Source organism: Sus scrofa, chromosome 18 (assembly GCF_000003025.6).
Source record: "Sus scrofa isolate TJ Tabasco breed Duroc chromosome 18, Sscrofa11.1, whole genome shotgun sequence".
In the NCBI taxonomy this organism is placed as follows: Eukaryota; Metazoa; Chordata; class Mammalia; order Artiodactyla; family Suidae; genus Sus; species Sus scrofa.
Window position 1 is genome coordinate 51,452,398 of NC_010460.4, and position 23,845 is coordinate 51,476,242.

General features: G+C 39.5%; 1 protein-coding gene across 10 annotated transcripts in view; it reads right to left on the bottom strand.

Moving 5' to 3' along the window:
• Positions 1 to 23,845, bottom strand: part of HECW1 (HECT, C2 and WW domain containing E3 ubiquitin protein ligase 1) — a 419,239-nt gene that overhangs the window by 68,632 nt on the left and 326,762 nt on the right. For all 10 annotated transcript variants that reach the window (XM_021079149.1, XM_021079142.1, XM_021079146.1 and 7 more), the window contains 3 exons: positions 21,634 to 21,755; positions 19,359 to 19,544; positions 1,985 to 2,119 (listed from right to left, as the gene is read on the bottom strand). In XM_021079149.1, the coding sequence (XP_020934808.1) occupies positions 1,985 to 2,119; positions 19,359 to 19,544; positions 21,634 to 21,755 (443 nt within the window). The remainder of the gene's footprint in view (positions 1 to 1,984; positions 2,120 to 19,358; positions 19,545 to 21,633; positions 21,756 to 23,845) is intronic.

Consider the following 23,845-nt stretch of genomic DNA (forward strand, 5'->3'; position numbering starts at 1 on the left):
ACCTGTAATCAAGTATAGGTTCCATGGAATCAAGAGGAAAATGACTTAGGATGGAGCATGGTAATATGGGAAAATAGAATGTGTACATGTATGTGTAACTGGGTCACCATGCTGTACAGTAGAAAAAAATTGTATTGGGGAAATAACTCAAAAATAATAATGATAATTTTTAAAAAGAGGAAAATGACAGATTTTAAGAAGCAGGGCAGAAGTTACCCTCCCAAAGGCAAGCGTCCTGAATGACGACTTCTCGCTGTCATCAGAGCCAATGCAATGACTTTTGTCATAAAAGCAGCTCACTGCAAAGAGGGATACAGAGAGACTTCTGCTTTGAGAGTGAGACGTCAGTTTCTCTTTCCTGCTAGACGCTTGCCCGTTCCTGAGGCAATTACTGCTAAGCTTTTTTGCATGCACACTTCTGGAAATTGTCTGTGACTAATGATTTTCTACCTTGACCAAGATAAAGTGGTCAAATAAATGAATATTGTGTGTTCTGTGGGCCATCTCTATTCACGTTTATTTCTATTGGAAACTGCAGTATCAACAAGACAAATTTGAACTTCAGTGATTTCCCTACTGATAGAGAGATGGCATTCAATATTTATAAGCCTTCTCTGCTCTTCCAATTCCATTTGGACACTAGGGAAGAGACAAAGCCTGTTTTGTTGGTACTTAAATATAGTGCAGACAGATATGCTGTGTTAAAATGCATGTTAAAATGTCAAATAATGATCTTGTAATGCATAAAACCCTATATTCCTGATAACTGTTTTAGGGAGACAGTCTGAAAAATTTTCAGGTGGGGTAAGGGCTAATGCAAAAGGTGTTGAGCTGTTGAGCAGTGTCTCGATGAATAACCTGTCGTTGGGGTTTGGGGGGGAATTTTTTACCTTTAGGATCTTGCATATAGAAACTGATTTTAATTCTATTCTTAAATGCAATAGATAAAAAAAAATTAACCCCTGAGCAACACTCAGGAAATGGCTTGGAGTTCCCTGGTGGTTCAGCAGGTAAAGGACCCGGCATTGTCACTACTGCAGCATGGGTCACTGCTGTGGCATGGATTCAGTCCCTGGCCTGGGAACTTCCATATGCTGTGGGCACAGACAAAAAACCAAACAAACCACAAAACCCAAGAAGAGATATGTCGTGAAGGGGGACCAAAAATACTGATTCCTAAAGCTGAGGTCTCAGAATCATCTATAGTGAATTCCTCATTGCCCATGATAGGTGACACGGAAGAACCATGGATTATGGAAATAGTTTCTTGATTATTCCTGAGTCTCCCATTTCTAAGTCTGCTTAGCTATCATTTCTCACCGGCTCTCCTCCTGTTTCCAAACTCATTGTCAACTTGTCTAAAGGCACACCTGCCAGCCTTTCCAGCTGGCTTTGCTGTTCATCTTATCTGTGAACTGTTAATGGGGCTGTGAGTCAAGCCTCACAGACTCTGAGGATCACAGAGCTGGAAGGGACTTTAGCGGCCATCAGTCCCCTTGTCCCCATGTGCAGATGGGAAAGTTGAGGAAGGACCCAGAAAGGGAAATGTGGCAGAATGACACACAGAACCTCGGCTAGAAGCGGGAGGGGGCCTCCCAGCTAACTCAAGTCCTAGGAACCCTTTCTTCCACACCCCTCAACTTCCTTGAACTTTTGCTATCTTTTTGTCACCCCAGCTTAGGACCTCATCATCTTATACCTGGTCTGTGGCCATGGCCTCTCATGGCCTTTCTCTCTCAAACCCCCCCCGATACAACCCTGCCTCTTCTTGGCCGCCGCTGTCTCCTTTTAGAGACTGCTTTACACTGGGCTAGGAGTTAGGAAATCTGGTGACTTGAGTTCTTGATATTCCATTTGCTTGACTGTTAAACACGATGGTTAACTGGGGTGGAGCTGCCACCTAGGAGGGTTTGGAAACGAGTGGGGGTGTTTTGTATTGTTTCTGTTTTTGTTGTCATAGTAACTGGGGGAGAGGGGGTGTTACCTCTCCGGCGCTGTAACTTCGGAGCCTCTGGAGGTGCTGTCGATGTGTCAGATGGTTGGGAAGGCGACCGTTCTGAAGAGGGATTCGGGGGTCAATGAAAGTGGTAGCTCGGCTGTTGTGGTCCACGAAGAAAGACTAGACAGACAGACCAGGAAAGAGAGTACATGCATGAGAATGAGCCAAAAGGAGCCAAGGAGACGTGGGAACGCTCGGGAGCTCAATCATCACATTAATATCTGTCCCTCCCATTCATCTACTCAGAACTAGATGGAAGATTGGAGAAGAGTATTAAAAATATAAATATATTCTTTGAGAATATTAATCCTTTAATAATAATAACAATAAAAACTAGATAGAAGATGCCTGTACTTCTGCTCTCGTGGCTGTTCAATGAAGCAACACCAGACCCTGATAAACACTTTCCACTGTGAAGTCACAGGGCAGCGACACCTTACTTACCATGGAAAACAGAGAGAGCGAGCCTTGGATAGATAAAATCACTCTTATAATTAATCATGTGCAGACCATTTTATCTTTTTAAAATAAAGCTCTTTTTGATTATAAAATTAACACAGTCTGAGGAAAAAAACGTGAAAAGGATAAAAAAGTAAGAAGAAGATAACAAAAATCCTCTCAAATATTATAATCTAAAGGTAATCATTAAAATATTTGGGTGATTCTTTTTCCAGCTTTTTCCTCCCTATGCAAATAAGGAATATATACATGTTTTCCCTACATCAGCACCTACAATTTTGTTATTTTACGAGCATTTCCCTAAGTTATTAAATATTCTCTTAATACAGAGTTTTAATGCGTATGTGGTATGCAGCTTGATGAATACATAATAATTCATTTCAGTATCCTCTATTGTTGGAATGTGACTTTTCATTGTTTTAAAATAATGCTTCAATAAATACACTTGTACATAAATCTTTGTGGCCTGTCTGATTAGTATATATGTTCCAATATATGACAAACTTTGTTCTTTAAAATTACCACTCACAAAAGAGAAAACTAATGTTTTTCCTCCTTTTATGAAAACTTGTGTACTCTAAAACGGCCTTTCAACTACCCTCTTTTAAACAAAATGTATTGTCTGGTAAAGATATCTTCATCTTAAATGACTTCAATGTTCATTTTAAATATGTTCAGGCGTCAGCGACAGAAGTCGTCTGAGAAATTTTATAGAGATTTAGAAATTACTCTTGGGGTATAGCTTATCGTTTCAAGTATTCAATGTCGCTGTGAGCGAGTCCTAAACTGTCACACAGGAAGAAGTGGTTTTGTGATGGAGATCAGGAATGCCCACCGCGGGACAAAGGCGAAGAACTCTCCAAGTATCATGTGAATTAGGATCTGTGGCTGGAAATAAAATTTCCCAGGACAGCATCCCACATAGTCTCAGGAAGGGCCATGTGTCTAACCACGCAGTGGGGACCGAAACGATGTTCTCTGAAACACTGTGTTAGATGCTCAAAAAGTGATGCCAGTGATATAAAAAAATATAACGAATCTCAATAAGAATGAAATGTGGGTGGAAAACAACATTTATCAACATGTTTACATGAGATTTTTAAACACACAAGTATCAGCTAAATGAATCTATGGTAAAAGTAGACTTTTTATTATTCAATTATATGTCTTGAAGTTTCTAAAGTATTTAACTTTATATATATAGGGCTTCCTATATATATAAATGGATCTCCTATATACATATATATGTACATATTTCCTACATATGTATAAATATGTATATCTGTGTATGTGTATCCCTATATATCTATTAAGTGGGTATCCTATATATGCGTATCGGTAAATTTTTAGTATAAATTCCTAAAAGTTAATTACTGGGTTAGGAAAAGTTCATTACATAAAGTTAGGAGAACATTTATGGTTACTGATCCATATTAACGAACTGCTTTTATGAGACGTACAGATTTATCATCTTACCATAAGTCCACGAATCATTTTCATGGACTTTACAAATGCTGAGCATTGGAAAGAACTCTTAGAAATGTTGAAAGTAAACAAACAAACAAACAAATATAAGGGAAGCCAAGCATTTTCTCATAGGTTTATTGGTCAATTTCTTCACTGCAGTATTAGCTACTTTGCCTATTCCCTTTTTGCTGTGGGGATATTAAGGTTTTCTTTATTTTAAACAATATTTTAATGATTTTTATTTTTTTCATTATTATTGGTTTATAGTGTTCTATTTCTACTGTACAGCAAAGTGAACCAGTCACACACATATATACATTCTTTTTCTTACATTATCCTCCATCATAAGGGACTAGATAGAGTTCCCAGTGCTACACAGCAGGATCTCATTGCTTGTCCATTCCAGATGCAATAGTTTGCATCTATTAGCCCCAGACTCCCAGTCCATCCCACTCCCTCCCTCTCACCCTTGGCAACCACAAGTCTGTTCTCCAAGTCCATGAGTTTCTTTTCTGTGGAAAGGTTCATTTGTGCCTTATATTAGATTCTAGATATAAGTGATATCATATGGTATTTGTCTTTCTCTTTCTGACTTACTTTGCTTAGTATGAGAGTCTCTAGTTCCATCCACGTTGCTGCAAATGGCATTATTTCATTCTTTTTAATGGCTGAGTAGTATTCCATTGTGTATATATACCACATCTTCTTAGTCCATGCATCTTTTGGTGGACATTTAGGTTGTTTCCATGTCTTGGCTACTGTGGATAGTGCTGCAATGGGTTTTCTTTTCTTTTCTTTTTTTTTTAAAGTGCTTAGGAACTGATCTGCCTTCAAATTGCTTTTGATTTTTGTTTCCTTTGTTTTCTAAGAGACAGAATTTTTCATATTACTATGTATACAAATCTCTCAATCATTTCTCTCTAGCTTGAAGTCAGTTAAATGCTTCGTTATATATTTCTAGCTTTATTTTGGTGGGTTAATTGTTTCTGAAACTCATTTTTGGCATCATATGAAGTTCTAATTGGATTTTTTCTCCAAGAGCTTCTTTTTCTTTTTCTTTTTTTTTTTTTTTTTTGTCTTTTTGCCTTTCCTTGGGCCACACCCTCAGCATATGGAGGTTCCCAGGCTAGGGGTTGAATCGGAGCTGTAGCCTCCGACCTACGCCAGAGCCATAGCAACGCAGGATCTGACCGCATCTGCAACCTACACCACAGCTCATGGCAACGCTGGATCGTTAACCCACTGAGCAAGGCAGGGACCGAACCTGCAACCTCATGGTTCCTAGTTGGATTTGTTAACCACTGCGCCACGACGGGAACTCAAAGACCTTATTTTTCTAAATCACTCATTCCCTATTGTTTCATTACATATAAATTCTTATGAATACTATGCTCTGTTTTGGGAATATTTTGTTTCAATGGTCTGTGGGAGTTTCACTGTTTTAATTATTCATGTCTTTAGAGCAAGTTGCCTCTGATCATTATCTTTTTCAAAATTTCTTAGGTATTCTTGCCTGCTTATTTTACTTTTCTAGAAGAAATAATTTTATTAGGTTTCAAAATAGTTATCTTGCACTTTGTTTAGAAATGCCTTAAGACTATAATGATTTTAAATAGAATTCATTCTTTATAATTCCCACTTCTGAACATAAAATGACTGTCTACTCAAGATTTTTTTCTCAGTAAAATTTTGTAGTTGTCTTCTCGAAAGAAACATTTTAGTTAAGATAGTTTATAGATACTAAATATTGTATGTTGCTATTCTGAGTGCTTCCTCCCCCCCCCCATTCTTTGTAATTCATCATTTGCTAGTACTTAGGAAAGCTGTTATCGGGCTGTATGGTTTAGGTCTGCTCACCATATTAAATTCTTCCAATGAATAAATTACTCCCTTAGATATAGCCTCTTTGATGTTAACTTGCAAATAATGATAATTTTTGTCTCCTTCTAAGAGCCCTTTTGTCATATACCGTCTTTTTTTTCTAATATAGGTGAGAACCTGCAGAAAAATGTTAGGTAAGAAATGGCAGCTGCAATCTTCATGTTCTTTATTTTGACAGGAAAACTGCTAGGGTCCAATTGGAAAGCAGAATGTAATGCCTTATGTTAAAGGAGACTTTATCATGTCATGAAAACATATTTACATCTCTACTTTTTACTAACACTGTGTTTTATTTTAAAAATATATGTAAAACTGTTTTTAATTTGTATCAAGGACTCTTCTAGCATTTCTTAAAATGATTAACTGAAATTTCTCCTATAAGCTATTGGTTAAAACACTAGAGATAATAGATTTACTAGTGGTAAATGACCCTTATACCTTTGGGAGAAAAATCTGTTTAATTTTGGTGAGTTATTCTTTTAATGTACTGTCAAAATCAACTTCATTTTTTAATAAGAGCTTTTTGGAAGATGAGTGAGTTTTGCCTGTAGTTTTTTAAGAATTCAGATTTCCCTCGTTTTACCTGTACGGGTGTCTGTTTCGTTTTACGCAATTTAACCACACATGAACATTCGTGCGCCCACCGCCATGGTCAAGATACTGGGTGGTTCCGTCCCCAGAAGGACCCTCCATGGTGCCCTCACTTCTTTTTTCTGCCATACCCCTGGCATATGGAATTTCCCAGGACAAGGATGGAATCCAGCCTCAGCGGTGACCTACGCCACAGCTGCCTGCGGTAATGCCAGACCCTTAACCTGTTGTGCCACAGGCAACTTTGTGAAAGCTTCTATTTTGTATTTATTTTTCGGATAATGAAAGCAGGGCTGCTAATGCTTTGAGTGCAGCCTTTCTGTATCCAATATTTTATTAAGTATTTACTCAAATGCATTTTCAATAATTTCCATATAATTTCTAAGTCTTAATTTTATTTAAAACCCAATAGTCACGTAGAACATTGTTCTGAATTTCCAACTGGAAAAGATTTAAAAAAAAAAAAAATTAGGTCTCCGGGTCTGGTGTTGCTGTGGCTGTGGTGTTGGTTGGCAGCTGTAGCTCCGATTTGACCCCTAGTCTGGGAACTTCCATATGTCAAGGGTGTGGCCCTAAAAAAAAGAAAAAAAAATTAGGTCTCATGTGTTTTTGTTTTTTATTTCCTTTGCCTTAGGAGACAGAGTCAAAAAAATACTGCAACAATTTATGTCAAAGAGTGTTCTACCTATATTTTTTAATAGAAGTTTTATAATTTTCAGTCTTAGGTCTTTAATCCATTTTGAATTTATTTTTGTATGTGGTATGAGAAAAATTAATTTCATTCTTTTAAATGTAGCTGTCCATTTTTCCTAACACCATTTAGTGAAGAAACTGTTTTTCCTCCATTGTATATTCTTGCCTCCTTTGCCAGAGATTTAAGTGTGTGCATTTCTTTCTGGGATCTCTATTCTGTTCCATTGATCTATGTGGCAATCCTTAGAATCTGGAGCTCAATGATAAAAAAAAAAAAAATCCCACAAATGTGCAATACATTTTTTCCCTTGCTTTTTAGGGCCGCACCCTTGGCATGTGGAAGTTTCCAGGCTAGGGGTCGAATGAAAGCTACAGCTGCTGGCCTACATCACAGCTACAACGCAGGATCCAGCCTCCATCTGTGGCCTATACCACAGCTCATGGCAACACGATCCCAGACCCACTGAGCGAGGCCAGGGATCGAACTCACATCCTCGTGGATGTTAGTTGGATTAATTTCCTCTGCACCACAGTGGGAACTCCTGAGATACTTTTTAAAAAGACTATTTGAGGGTTATTAGGTTTAAATTTAAATTTAATTTCCTGACTAATATTGCCCTCTTTCTCCACTGACAATACACTTAAGACACTCAGTTGTACCTCTGCTTGCTCATCTGTATTGCTCCTTAGATGGTAAGATATGGGAAGTAGGGTTAATATCTGCTAGCTGGCTATAGAATCCCCTAGGTTAGCTAAAATGCCTTTCACATTGTATAATTTGGAAAATATCTGCAAAAATCTGAATCGATATAGAAGATAATTTAGCTTATTGTCCATGTAATTTTTATCAAAATCCAGAGGTGGACAATTGTGAATCTATGTTGAGGTTTTCTCTCTTTTTTTTTTTTTTGCTATTTCCTGGGCCGCTCCCTTGGCATATAGAGGTTCCCAGGCTAGGGGTCTAATCGGAGCTGTAGCCGCCAGCCTATGCCAGGGCCACAGCAACGTGGGATCCAAGCCGCGTCTGCAACCTACACCACAGCTCACGGCAACGCCGGATCGTTAACCCACTGAGCAAGGGCAGGGATCAAACCCGCAACCTCATGGTTCCTAGTCAGATTCGTTAACCACTGTGCCACGACGGGAACTCCTCTTTTCTTTTTCCTTAAGCTATCAGTAAGTCTCTTTTTCCAAAGTCGATCCTGATTGATTCAGGTAGCCAATTTACGATTTATTCAGCCAACATGCCTTTTGCCAGAGATTGGTACAGTTTTGATTCTGAATATAGGACAGAATATTTTAAAGTTGATACCAGTTTCATATATATATATATTACCAAATTACATATGAAAATACAACATATCTATATCTGAATATTTAATGTTACCTATTATTTTTGTTCCATAGGAAAAATTTTGTTCCTGAAAAATATATACAGGCACATGTTAACATAATCTTTAAAAGGTCTAATGAAGATTTATTCTATAGCTTCCAACATTTCTGTGAGCACCGATTTCAAAGGAACGATCAACTGTACTTCTGATAGATGGTGTTTTTCAACTGGCCAATGCTCGACTAATTTGCATGAGAGAAACAAATGAGTAGAAATTTCATCAAAAATATCAATAGAAAAAGAATAATCAAGTAAAACAAGTGAATTAAAAATTTAAACAGGCTTATAAGTAGGTACATAGATGCATAGATACGTGGATATTTAGCTAAGACATGGAAGCAACCTAAAAGTCTATCAACAGATGAATGGGTACATAAGACGTAAGATATATATATATATATATATATAAAATAGATATTTTTATTAAAACATCATATATTAAATATTTTAAATAAAACATCATATATTATTGAATATATTAAATATAAAATTTTTATATATTTATAAATAGATATTATATCTATAGTAGAATATTACTCAGTCATAAAAAGGAATGAAATAATGCCATTTGCAGCAACGTGGACCTAGAGATTATTTAAGTGAAGTAAGCCAGATAGAGAAAGACAAATGTCATATGATACTGCTTATATGTGGAATCTAAAAAAAAAGGAAAAAAGTGATACAAATGAACTTATATACAAAAAAGAAATAGACTCACAGACACAGAAAACAAACTTGTGGTTACCAAAAGGGAAAGGGGGAAGGGATAAATTAGAAGTTTGGGATTAAATTTACACATACTATCATATATAAAACAGATAACCAACAAGGACCCACCATGTATATAGTACAGAGAACTATACTCAATATTTTATAATAATATAAAGGAGAAAAATCTGAAAAACATGTTTGTGTGTACAACTGAATCATTTTGCTGTATACCTGAAACAAATACAACATTGTAAATCAACTATGTTTCAATAAAGAATCAGCAAATTTTAAAAAGTGCAGTTTTAGACACTAAGTTTTGAGAAGTCTCTCAGAGAATAACATGGAGGTTTTTAGAAAGTATTTGCTGTATAATTGGCACAATTGATCAAATATTTTGTTTTGGATGGTTGTGTTTAGATTTGTTATTTGAAATTTGGCTTTATTGCTTGTGGCCATGGAATGCAACCTGAGTATATTCTGCTTTTTTTTGTGTGTGTGTTACAGAATTTTATCACTTAGGAAAGGTTCCGTAGGATCTTGAAGCCGTAAGCTCTGCCTTTTTTCTTTTTTCTTTTGTGTTTATTCCTAGGTATTTTATTCTTTTCGATATGATTTTAAATGAGACCGTTTTCTTGCTTTCTCTTTCAGACAGTTCATTATTAGTTCATAGAAAGGCAAAGCATTTCTGTATATTAATCTCATATCCTGCAAATTTATTGAATTCATTTATTCACTCTAATAGTTTTTTGATAGAGATGTTAAGGTATCATGTATCAGGATCATGTCATCTGCAAATAGTGACAGTTTTACTTCTTCCCTCCTAATCTGGATGACTTTTATTTTTGTTGTTGTTGTTGTTTGACTGCTGTGGCTAGGACTTCAAACACTATGTTTAATAGAGGTGGCAAGAGTTGGCATCCTTGTCTTGTTCCTGGTTTTAGAGGAAAAGCTTTGCAACAATGAGTATGATGTTTTCTGTGGGTTTGTCATAAATGGCCTTTATTATGTTGAGATATGTTCCTTCTACACCAACAGTGATGATGAATTTTTTTTATCATAAATGGATGTTGAACTTTGCCAAATGCTTTTTCTGAGACTACTGAGATGATCCTGTGATTTCTATCATTCCTTTTGTTAATGTGGTATATGACATTGATTGATTTGCAGATACTGAAGCATTTTGCATTCCTGGAATAAATCCCACTTGATCATGGTGTATGGTCTTTTTTGTTTTTCTCTTTTGTCTTTTTAGGGCTGTACCTGTGGCATACGGAAGTTCCCAGGCTAGAGGTCCAGCAGCTGCCAGCCTACACCACAGCCACAGCAATGCCAGATCTGAGCCACGTCTGTGACCTACACCAGAGCTCACCCCAATGCTGGATCCTTAACTCACTGAGCAGGGCCAGGGACCAAACCCAAGTTCTCATGGATACTAGTCAGGTTCATTACCAGTGAGACATGATGGGAACTCTTTTTTTTTTTTTTTTTTTTTTAATGGCTGCACCCATAGCATAGAGAAGTTTCTAGTCCAGAGCTTGAATCCAAGCCACAGCTTTGAACTATACTGTAGCTGCACTCTATGCTGAAGCTGTGGCAATGCCAGATCCTTTAACCCACTACTCTGGGCCAGAGATCGAACCTGCCCCTCTGCAGTGATGTAAGTGGCTGCAGTTGGATTCTTAACCTACTGCATCACAGTGAGAATGCCCATGATCCTTTTTTTAACATTGTTGAATTTGGTTTGCTAATATTTTGTCAAAGATTTTTCATCTGTATTCATCAGAGATATTGGCTGCTTATTTTATTTTTTTGTGGTGTCTTTGTCGGGTTTTGGTATCAGGGTAATGGTGGCCTTGCAGAATGAATTTGGTAATGTTTTCTCCTCTTCAATTTCTTGGAATAAAATAACCAAGGAGGTGAAGGACCTATACTCTGAAAATTATAAAACACTGATGAAGGAAACTGAAGATGATACAAAGAAGTGGAAAGATATCTTATGTTAACGGGCTGGAAGAATTATCATCGAAATGTCTATACCACCCAAAGCAATCTATAGATGTAATGCAATCCCTATCAAAAGACCCTTGACACTTTTCATAGAACTAGAACAAATAATCCTAAAATTTATATGGAACCACAAAAGACCCAAAATTGCCAATCTTGAGAAAAAAGAACAAAGGTTTCATGTTCTCTGACTTCAGACTATACTACAGAGCTACTATAATCAAAACAGCATGGTGCTGGCACAAAAACAGACACACAGATCAATGGAACAGAATAGAGAGACCAGAAATAAACCCAAGCACTTATGGTCAATTAATCTATGACAAAGGAGGAAAGAATACACAATGAAGAAAAGATAGTCTTTTCAATAAATAGTTTTGGGAACACTGGACAACTGCATGTAAATAAATGAAATTAGAACATTTACTAACACCATATACAAAAAAACAATTCAAAATGGATTAAAGACCTAAAATAAAAAAAAAAACTCCTAGAAGAGAACATAGGCAAAACACTCTTTGATATAAATCTTAGCAATATTTCTTTGGGTCTGTCTCTCAAGGCAAAGAAACAAAAGCAGAAATAAACAAATGAGACGTAAGTTAAAGTTTCTGCACAGCAAAGGTAACTACTGCCAAAACAAAAAGCAACTTACCGAATGGAAGAAAATTGTTGCAAATGATTTGACTAAGTGGTTAATATGCAAAATATATGAACAGTTCATACAACTCAATATATGAAAAAACAAAAACCTGATTAAAAAATGGGCAGAAGACCTGAGTAGACATTTTTCTAAAGAAGATACAGATAGTCAATAGGCCCATGAAAAGATGATCAACACTGCTAATCCTCAGAGAAATGCAAATGAAAACCACAGCGAGATACGTTATCTCACACCTGTCAGAATGACTACTGTCCAAAAGTCTACAAACCACAGATGTTGGTGAAGATGTGGAAAAAAGAGGATCCTAGGACACTGTTGGTGGGAAGGTAAATTGGTACAGCCATTGTGAAAATCGTATGAAGGTCTTCAAAACTAAAAATAGAATTACTAAATCATCCAACAATTACATTCTTGGGTATAGAGCCAAAGAAAAGGAAAACGTTAATTCAAAGGATACATGCATCCCAATAGCAGCATTATCTACAATGGCCATTAAAAAGCAGAGAAATAATGGCATTTGAATGAACCTAGAAATTATTATGCTAAGTGAAGTCAGTCAGACAATGAGACACCAACATCAAATGCTATCACTTACATGTGGAATCTAAAAAAAGGACACAATGAACTTTGCAGAACAGATACTGACTCACAGACTTTGAAAAACTTATGATTTCCAAAGGAGACAGGTTGGGGGGTGGGGGATGCACTGAGGGTTTGGGATGGAAATGCGGTAAAATTTGGTTGTGATGATTGTTGTACACCTATAAACGTAATAAAATTCATTAATTAAAAAATGGAAAAAATAAAACAAAAAAAAAACCAAAAGATACATGCATCCCAATGTTCATAGCAGCATTATTTACAATAGTCATGATATGGAAGCAACCTAAGCGTCTGTCAACAGATGAATGGATAAATAAGATTAAAAAGATGTGATATATATATAAAGATATCACATATGTATTTATATATAGATAAATATTTATATATTTATCTTTATAAAGATATATAATAATATATAATATATTACATATAATATATATTAGATATATAATATATTATAATATATAATAATACAATATATATTTATAGATTATACCTATATATTATAATATATATTTATAGATTATACATAAATAAATATAATATATAAAATATAAACAATATATAAATATATATTATATATAATATATAAAAATATATAGATATTTTTATATATAAAGATAAAGAAAATGTGATGTATATATCCCATTGTGTATATATGTGTGTGTGTGGAATACTACTCAGACATAAAAAAGAATGAAATTCTGCCATTTGCAACAACATAGGTGGACTTGGAGGGTATTACGTTTAGTGAAGGAATCAGACAGAGAAAGATGACTCCTATTACATTATCACTTGTATGTAGAATCTAAAAAATGAAATGAATAAATATGACAAGGCAGACACAGACTCATAGATACAGAAAACAAGCTAGTGGTTACCAGTGGGGCAAGGGAAGCGGGCAGTGGTAGGGGATTAAGAGATACAATCTACTACATGCAAAATAATCAACAAAGATATATTGTACAGCAGAGGGAAATTCAGTCATAATTTTTAATAACCATAGATGGTTGGAGTGTAATTTATAAAAATATGGAATCACTATGTTATACACCTAAAACTAATATTACACTGTAAGTCAACAATACTTCAAATAAAAACAAGTAAAAGTAGATTTTGTATTAAAATTATAGGGAAATATAAAATTTGCCGTTTGAATCATTTTGAAGTGTACAGTTTAGGGCATCGAGTACATTCTCACTGCTGTGCAGAAATCACCTTTATTCATCTCCTAAGCCTTTTCCTCTTCTCAAACTGAAAGTACGCCTCCATTAAACAGCACCCCTCATTCCCTACTTCTCCCAGTTCCTGGTACCTCTATTCCACTCTGTTTCTAGAGTTTGACCATTTTAAATATCTTATGCGGGATATAATATTTATCCATTTGTGTCTGACTTATTTTACTTAGCATAACATTTTCTGCATTTATTTATTCATGTAAGCTCTATTTTTCTACCTTTCTTGAGGTATAATAGATAAAATACCGTCTATAATTTAAGGTCAATGTAACCATTATTTTATTTATTTATTTATTTATTTTTTGTCTTTTTGTCTTTTGTTGTTGTTGCTGCTATCTCTTGGGCCGCTTCCGCGGCATATGGAGGTTCCCAGGCTAGGGGTTGAATCGGAGCTGTAGCCACCAGCCTACGCCAGAGCCACAGCAACGCGGGATCCGAGCCGCGTCTGCAACCTACACCACAGCTCACGGCAACGCCGGATCGTTAACCCACTGAGCAAGGGCAGGGACCGAACCCGCAACCTCATGGTTCCTAGTCGGATTCGTTAACCACTGCGCCACGACGGGAACTCCCCAGTTTTATTTTCTAAAAATGTTTTGGCTGTGCCTGTGCCATGCAGGAGTTCCTGGGCCAGGGACTGAACCCAAGCCACAGCAGTGATCCGATCCATAGCAGGGATAACACCAGATCCTTAACCTATAGGCCACCAGAGACCTCCTGTCTTTGACCCCATTTTAATGATTCAGATTTCAACTCTCTTTTTTAAAATTCTTATTTATTTTTTCATGATTTTTATTTTTTCCATTATAGCTGCTTTACAGTGTTCTGTCAATTTTCAACTGTACAGCAGGGTGACCCAGTCACACATACATGTATACATTCTTTTTTCTCACATGATCATGCTCCATCATAAGTGACTAGCCATAGTTTCCAGAGCTGTACAGCAGGATCTCATTTCTTGTGCATTCCAAAGATAATAGATGTATGATATTAATAACCCACCACTGACTTTTCTGTTATTGTTCTATATTAATATTTATTTTTTACTACCAACATTTCTGAATCATTTCTTAGGTATGTCTTTTTATAAACTGGATTTGTTCGCTATTAAATCTGATAGTAATACCTTTTGCTGTGTAAGTTTACCCTATTTTCACTTGCTGCCACAACTGTTATGCCTGGCTTTACTTTTGTTATTTTATTTTTATTATTTCAATTTTGTGCTTCCTTGTGGAATTTTTGGTGTGTTTTGGCACAAAGACTGTATTTTGTTTAATGTTATCTTTTGTAGAAATTGAAAAGTGAAAAATCTTGCTTTGTATGCTACAATGGCTGCCTTTCAGTTTTGTCAAATAATTATACTTAGCCTTTGTTTTTTCAAATTACCCACTTTGACTCCCCTTACTCCCAACCAGGAACTTAGCACAACTTTCCTGGCCATGTTCATCCATCTGCTTCTGTTTCCTCATATTTTTAATTCTATTCTGGGGATACTGACCCGTTTTCACATGAGTCTTCTATTTTTATTATACATATTTTCCCATATTGTATCAGCCTTTTCCAATATATTTTAAAGCACAGGGAGTGCTCATTGTGGTGCAGTGGAAAAAAACCTGACTGGCATCCATGAGGACACAGGTTTGATGCCTGGCCTCACTCAGTGGGTCAAGGATCCAGGTTGCTGTGAGTTGTGGTATAGGTTGCAAATGCAGCTTGATTCTAGCGTTTCTGTGGCTGTGGTGTAGGCTGGCAGATATAGCTCCCATTCGACCCCTAGCCTGGGAACTTTCACATGCAGCAGGTGTGGTCCTAAAAAGTAAGTAAGTAAATAAATAAAGTAAAGCAATCATTTACATTTACATCTATGTATTTGATTTAAATACCTACCACCATAGTTTTTTTTAATGCTATGATTCCCCCATTACTGATTACCTATTGCACTTCATTTGCGAGCCATCTGGAGAATGGCTTTTGGTGTTTGCTGAGGGCAGGCAAAAAGAGTAGGGTGAGCTCTAAAAGCTTGCACAGGAAGGTTCTTCCCCAGTGTCTTTGCATTTGAGTGATAACAATGTTTCTGAAAATAGGGTTACTTGGCTACAATATTTCTCATCAATAACCTGTAGTCACTGCTCTGTGGGTTTCTCTAGTTTAGTTTCATGGATGAGAAATTTGAAGCTTGTCTGATTTTAATTCTTTGGTATGTGGCTTTCACGTTGTCATGGCTTCTATGTTGATAAAATTTGAAGAATCTCTATTTCAAGACATTCCAGAGAATACATAGATATAGAATTCATGTTCAATAATCTTACTGTAACTCAGTGAGTTCAACTAATCTGGCCACTGGGACAGTTTGTTGTAGATCAAAGTTTTATTTTCAATATTTAATTAATAATTTGATATTTATATTTAATATTTACTTATCACTACTGTACTTATTATTCTGATTTCTTCTTCAGGAACATCTTTAAGTCATTCAACCAACATCTTTAAGTCATTCAGATTTGCTGAGGGTCAACTATGGGCCAGCCACTATACCAGACCCTTAGAAGTTCCATCAATGAGCAAAACAAATGACCTGGCTCTCAGGGAGCTTAACATTCTGTTAGGAGAAACAGACAAAGCAGTAAATCAAACAAATATGTAAATTACAGAGCAGAGCATGTGGGTTAGGGATCTTGGGAGAGCATGTGACATTAAATTGTATCTCACAGAGAAGGTGAGATACTTTTTTTTTGGTTTTTACATTTGCCTCCCCCCCCTTCACTGTTTGCAATCTGGTGTCTTCCCTGTGCTTTGGGGGCTATTTCCATGGTCATATTCTATGTTAGTGGTTTGATTTTACGCGTGTCAGTTCTGCTGTTTTATCACTCTGCTATTACATACATCTTGTTGTTCCTTTCAATCTTAAAATATTTATTTTAGCTCATGTTCTTTCCTTATTTTTAATTGTAGTAGAACACCTAACATGAAATTTACTTTCTAAGAAATTTTAAAGTGCATAGTACAGAATTGTTAACTATAGGCACAGCATTGTATGTGGCCCATCCCTAGAATTTATTCATCTTGTGTAAACTCTGTATTTAGTCTATGGCCATATCACCCTGAATGTACCCAATCTCATCCTAAAACTCTATACCCATTGAACAGAAACTCCCCATTTCCTCCTCCCCGCACCCCCGGCAACCACCATTCTACTTTGTATGAGCTCAACTACTTCGGATATCTCAGATCTATGGAACAATGCGGCATTTGTCCTTCTGTGCCTAGCTAATTTCACTTAACATAATGTCTTCCAGGTCAAACCGTGTGGTAGCATGTGTCAGAATGCCCTTCTTTTTTAAGGTTAAATAATATTCCATTGTATGTGTACACATTTTCTTTATCCATCCAACCATCAATAGACACTTAGGTTGCTTCCACATCTTTGCTATTTGAATAAAGAATGTGGGAGTGCAGATAGCTCTTTGTGCTTTCAATTTCATTTCTTGTGGATCAACACCCAGAGGGGGATTGCTAGATCCTAGGCTAGTTCTGTTTTCTGACATCTGCTTCCTCTTGGCTTGTTTTCTCTTCGTGGCTTCTTCTTGCTCAATAGAAGTATGTGCTCTTGCACCATTTTATGGATGATAAGCAGCTATCTTTCTTAAAAAAATTACATTTGGTTTACAACATTATGCCAATTTCTTCTGTGCAGCGAAGTGACCCCGTATATATATGCATGGCCCATACACGTATACAGACCCGCCCTTTCCCTTTATCATATTATCCTCCATCATTACCCCAAGAGACTGGATATAGCTCCCTCTGCTATATAGCAGGACCTCATTGCTTATCCATTCCAAGGGTACTGGTTTGCATCTACTACCCCCAAACTCCTCGTCCATCCTACTCCTTTCCCCCTCCCCCTTGGCAGCACAAGTTCTGTGTGTCTATGAGTCTGTTTCTCTGTTGCAGATGACAAGCAGCAATCTTAAAAGATACTCATTTCTGTTTCTGAAGAAAATTACAAGACAGGCTTTTGCTCAGATAAAGATTCTGCTTCCTTCATGTAGGTCTTCAGAGGCCCTTTTCATTTTGTCATTGTGTGTCTATTCCTTAGTAGAGGCCACCTCCATCTCACACCTGCCACAGATGGGGGTCCCGCCTGTCCCACCACCCACAGCCCCCCCATCTTGGATGATAAGCATCCTCCTTGGCCCAGACCTGAAGCCCCCCTGAGGCTCACAGGGCATCTCTACTGAAGTTGGGCAGAGGCTGTGTCCCTTCCTCAGATTTTCAAGACAGCAGATGAGTCAGATACCGTTTTGTCCTCCTTGTGGGGAGGACTGTGTCTTCAGACACCAAACAGCTCAGCCCCAGCCCTCCTCTTCCTCAAGAGTGCATACGCAAAGTGAAGGCTGTCGACTCTGAATGTGTAAAAACAAGAAGCAAACTGGCCAACTGAGGAACGAGAGGATGAGGTGGTGTTCTGGAACTTACTCCGCTTCTTTGCACAAACGCTATCACCACATCATTTTTTCACTGTCATTCTCCCAGCGGAGGCCACAACCAGTAAACAAGAAGGTCCTGGAGAACAGATTCCGGCTATGGCGGCTTTTCTCCTACACAAGTCACCCCCCTTCTTCCCCCCTGCAGTTCACCTGCAACTACAGACATCCACGTACTAATGGACTTGCATTCGTGGACACAATCTTTCCCCACACACTCTAGAGGGTCTGGCTTGTGAAGCATGCTAAAGGGTTTGTGGGGCAGGAATTTCTGGCTCCCCAGTGCACAGAGACACCCCATCAGCCCACTTTGGGGGACAGTGGCTTTGCGTGTTCACTGTCACAGAGGAAAGGAGCTGTGTGATGCAGTTTCCTATTGAGATGCACGTCTGCCGGCAACGCTCCTGATTCCTTTGCCACCATGAGAGGAAGGGATTGTCTCTACCAAAGGCTGTAACAGATGATGCAGGGACAAGTCTTTGGTAAATCATTTGGCTTGTCCTATAAATACACTGGTACTCCAGAGATGACTGATGGTAATTAAGAAAAAAGCATTCTCATTCTCACTTTAGCCAACTCATAGATGTTAAAACATCGCTGGGAAAGAGTATTGGTTAGGGACACACAAAATAAAAATGTAAGCCAGTAACATTGCATGGGCCCAATTCAGCCTGTCCCTGTTGGCCAGGCTCTTTTAATGAGAACTGAAGGCTTATTAGGGAAATCACAATGAATGATCTAATAATAGCACTCCTATTAAACTAATAATTTCATTCCCTGACAGCTAGCTGTCTAAGGAGGCAGGACACTAGAAAGGTCACTGAACAGAATCTGGCTTCAAGTTCCAAACCCAAACTAAAAAATATGTAGCCCATAGTTCCCAACTGGGTATGATACTGCAGTCCCCAACTCCCCTCCCCCGCCAAGGGAACTACAACAATGTCACAACTTGGTGGAGATGCTATGGGCAACCGTGGGCAGAAGCCAGGGATGCCTGGAAACATCCTCCACCTCAGGAGACAGAAACCCGGACGCAGACAGCATCCCTTCCTTCCTCCTGGCCATTGAGGGTCTCAGGCGCAGGCTTCTGTCTCCTCACCAACTCCCCCCCTCACTGCTCCCAGGTCTTCTCCTTCTGATGTAAGGCCCACACGGCAGTTAGGCTCACCTTTCCCTGCTGGTCCGTTTTGATCTCCCAGCCCCGGGGCAATTCCAGCCGCGTGTCCGCAAACATGTTGATGAAATTGACCAAGTCCCGGTTGTGCTGGTAGCGTTCGAAGTTGCGCGCATCCCGCCGGACCTTCAGGATCATGTGCTTTAAGCAGGTGCTACTGGTGAAGACTCGGTAGGCACTCTGAGACCCGGCAGGCCGATCGGGAAGGGCGTGGGGGTAGGAGAAACACAGACCAAGCACACCGTGAGCTCCTTAGCAGGAAGTGTGATGGCTGAATGGGTTTACTGCGGCGAGCCTTGAGGGGGTGCTCCAGAAGGAAACATCGGCCCTTCGAAAACACACATGGACCTACCTGCTGTCCCTGCAGCCTGGGACACTGCGGACCGTCCTGCATCTCAAAGCTCGCCTCCCCCTCCGGCCCCTCTTCCCCATTCCTCCCCCACCCTGGCCCGGCCTTCCCTTTCCCTCCTGCCTCAGCCAGGCTCTGCCCCCTTGAATCTCCTTCTACCTCTCTGAGCATCACTCCTCTCTCTCCTCCCCGTTCCTTCTCTGACTGCACAGGTCAGAGGAGGGCTGCCTTGGCCCTCTTATCTGTCTGTGTAATAGGAAGTATTCGCTAAGCTTCCCTGGGGATTTAAGGCTGGATGTTAGGTCTGTCACTCCCTTGAATCCTCTGTAAAAACTTTTGTGCATGGGGGGGCGGGGATAATAGATGTAGAAAGTTTCAAGAATTTCTAATTGTGCTTCCCGGGACTGGGGTGTGTGTGGTGGGAGGAAAGACTGCTTGCAGCCAGAGCAGCCTGGGACAGTGGTTCCTTCTGGTCCAGGGCCACCTGGTGCCCAATACCCAGGGCATCAATATCTGGCATCCTTGGTTCCCTTCATGATTCACCCTTGCACCACTGGGCAGCTGCTCTGGATGTGTGAGAGGCTCTCAAATAGCACCTGCTCAAAACTGGCCTCCTCCCTGCCACAGTCTGCCTCCCCTAATCAAACTACTGCTTAATGTGGATTCCACCACCTAACTCAGGGCTGGAAGAGAAAGGACTCAGGTGTTTCTCAGCCCTCACATTCCATCCCCTCTCCATCACGGTGGTACCAAGCACCACGGATTCCACGCAGAAATATCTCCTGAATGGAGTTATTTTCCCCCTGCTCCCAGCGCCTTCTCCGGGGCAGCCCTGGATCATCGCTCCCTTGGGCTGTTGAACCAGCCTCTAGTCTTAGCGCATCTCAGACCCCCTCCCGCAGTTCCTACAGGGAAAAGAATTCCTCAAACACTGATCACTTGCGACCTGAGGTCTGAGACTGCTGCTAGTTCCTGTCGCCTACTGAGGCAGATCCAGGCTTCCTTCCAGGAAGTACCAGATTTGCTGCTCCTCCTCCAAGCCCTCTTCCCACTTCTCCCCATCACCACACTACAGCCCCGATGGGTCACAGCCTAGCCGTTTCTGCCACCAAAGGAACATGTGCCCCGCCCACTTTTAACCTTCGGGACTCGATTCAGCCGTTGGGGGACCACTCCCTCAGTGTCCAGAGCATCACCTGTTTTCAGAACATCTCCTTCCTCCCTGAGGTCAGGCCCTGTCTTTTTGCATGTCGCTCACTCCACAAAATGGGGGGGGGGGGCTGCTGTAGTTCAGGTGTCACCTTAGTCTGTCTCTGTGACCCTAGCCCTTAGATCTGCGCCTGAAGCGCAGGAAACGTTTGTCCGGATTAAAAGTAATGATTATAGTCATATCCTGTCTCGGCTTTCTTGACAATATCAAAATAGAAGAAGAAATGAAAAAACTATGAATATAAAAATTCCATCAAATTTACCTTAAGCATGTTATTTGAAAAATGAATTATAGGAAAAGGAAACCCAGTTATTTGTCTATTTTAACATTTCTTTAATGAAAGTGCTTTTATAAAAGGATTCAGGCTGAAGGGAAGCTGTCAACTTCATAATTTTGTTCCTTGAAAACTGTAACAATAAGAAAAGAACACTTTCATTTGCAAATCACTTTCACAGACATCAATACATTCGAATCTAACAAAAACCCAGAGAAGCTACAGCATTTCCAAATCTCGCTTTTGTCCTTTTGGGGAAATTCACAGAGAGTGAAAAAGAGGGGACTGGCTCACTTTTTTCCCCTTTTCTTTCTTTTTTTCCCCTTGCCTGAGTTAAAATGCTATCCTCTTTAATCTACCAAACACCTTTGCAAAGTTGTGTTTTGAGTCTTGCCAGTAGCCAGGCCAGGCCCCCTCTGTGTGTGGGAATACTCACATAATTGGCATGCAGGACGGTGAAGAACTCAGGGTTGGTGATGAACTTGACCGCTGGGGACTGTAGCAGCAAGGTGATTTTTTGTGAGTTCACTGGAGAAAGTGACCCGTCTCTCCTTAGATCTGGAAAAAGTGAAGCAAAACAACTGAATGCATTGGAGAAAGACGGTTTCAAAGACAGCCCTTGTTTCTCCACACCAGCAGCCCACAAGTCTTGACCTACACAACCAGAGTGGGTTCTGACTTTGAATAGTGATCCGACCAGGTGTCCCAGTGATGGGGCCAGGTGTCCTGCTCCTTAAGAATCTTTATTTCCTAGGAATATTCCTGTGTACATCGAGTTAGGATCAAATGCTTGATCTTTTTTTTTATCCCAATGACTTTTTTTCTTATTTTCTTCGTAAGTTGCTAAGCATATGACAGGTTGTTTGCAGAAGGTACCACAATTCTTCCCCTGCCTGCATCCCCATCAGTGTGGGACTTTGCGGCTTCTCTCCATGTTGAATAGAGTTGGTCTTGTGCCTCACTTTAACCAACAGGATTTGCCAGAGTTTTGAGAGAGCTGTGGGTCCCCACTCCCACCCTCACTATGAGAACTTGGGTTAGCCTGTTCCAGATAAGAAGCCGTGGCGAACAAGGCAAACCACCCTCACTGAGCCCATTGCAGTCCAGCCAGCCGGCATCCGATTCCACACCTGGCCAAGGATGCATGTGTGAGTCCAGAGGCCTGAGGAACCACCCAGCAGAACTCAGCTCAAACCGTCCCCTCTGCACAACTACGGGATAAATGCATGGCTGTGAGTTTAAGCCACTAAGCTTTGGGATAGATAGTCTGTTATACAGCAAATGCCAACGGATCCAATACCAAACCCAGAAGGAAAATTTATGTTCCCTCTCCCTCACATTTCTAATTACTCTACCGCTTTACCACACCTCTCTCTGAAGTTAAACAAAGAAATTAACAGTAGGAAAAAATGAGAGTTCCTGTCATGGCTTAGAGGAAATGAATCTGACTAGTATCCATGAGGACACAGGTTTGATTCCTGGCCTCACTCAGTGGGTTAAAGATCCGGCACTGAGGTGAGCTGTGGTGTATGTTGCAGATGTGGCTCGGATCCAGTGTTGCTGTGGCTGTGGTGTAGGCCGGCAGGCACAGCTCTGATTCGTCCCCCTAGCCTGGGAATCTTCATATGCCACAGGTGAGGCCCTAAAAAGACAAAGGAAACACAAAAGGGACAAAAACGAAACCTGTCAGTTTGGTTAGTATATCTGGTAAAATGAATAGAATGGAGGCAATTAAACTTGTTGGTGGAACTGTGTATGTGCATTTAAAAGAGGAGTTCCCTGGTGGCTCAGCGAGTTCATGATCTGGTGTTGACACTGCTATGGTGTGGGTTTGATCCCTGGCCTGGGAACTTCTGCATGCCATGGGTGCAGCGAAAAAAAAAAAAAAAAAAAAAAAAAGGCATGAAAATGTCCCTTATTCCGCTTTTGCATAGAAGGCTGAGACCTGGCAGGATGGGGCAGGAAGCACATGACTGTTTGGTCAGATTGTATAGCTGTCAATCTGCCATTATTTACTCAATTTAAAAAGACATTGGATTAATCAGATGACACGGTGATAATCTGATGCCATTACAGGTATAGAAATTAGAAGTCAGTCTCTTTGTAGGAAACAAACTTATGGTTACCAAAGGAGAAGGGGGGAGGGATAAATGAGGAGTTTGGGATTAACAGATGTACGCTACTATATAGAAAATGGATAAACAGCAGGGACCTACTGTATAACACAGGGAACTATGCTCAGTATGTTGTAATGTAATAACCTATTGTGGAAAAGAGTCTGAAAAAGTTGTATATATGTAACTGAATCACTTTGCTGTACACTTGAAACTCACACAACCTTGTAAATCAACTTTGCTTGAGTTAAAAGCAAAAAAAGAAGCCAGTCACTTCTGCCTTTGGAATATTTTCATCTATCTGAGTTCCACTCAGGCAGATTCAAAGAAACAAGCCCCAGACCCCTAGCGGTTACCGATGATATCTGGTAAAAATGCTTCCAGGTGGTGGTGGGAGGTGTATAAAACCCACCGGGAAACCCCTTTACTTCCAGGTTCCTCCCTCAGCGGGGACTGTATTTTATTTGAAATGTGAACAAATCTTATTCCTATGCTGTCACGTGGCTCCTTGGAAGTATACCATGAATTATTACT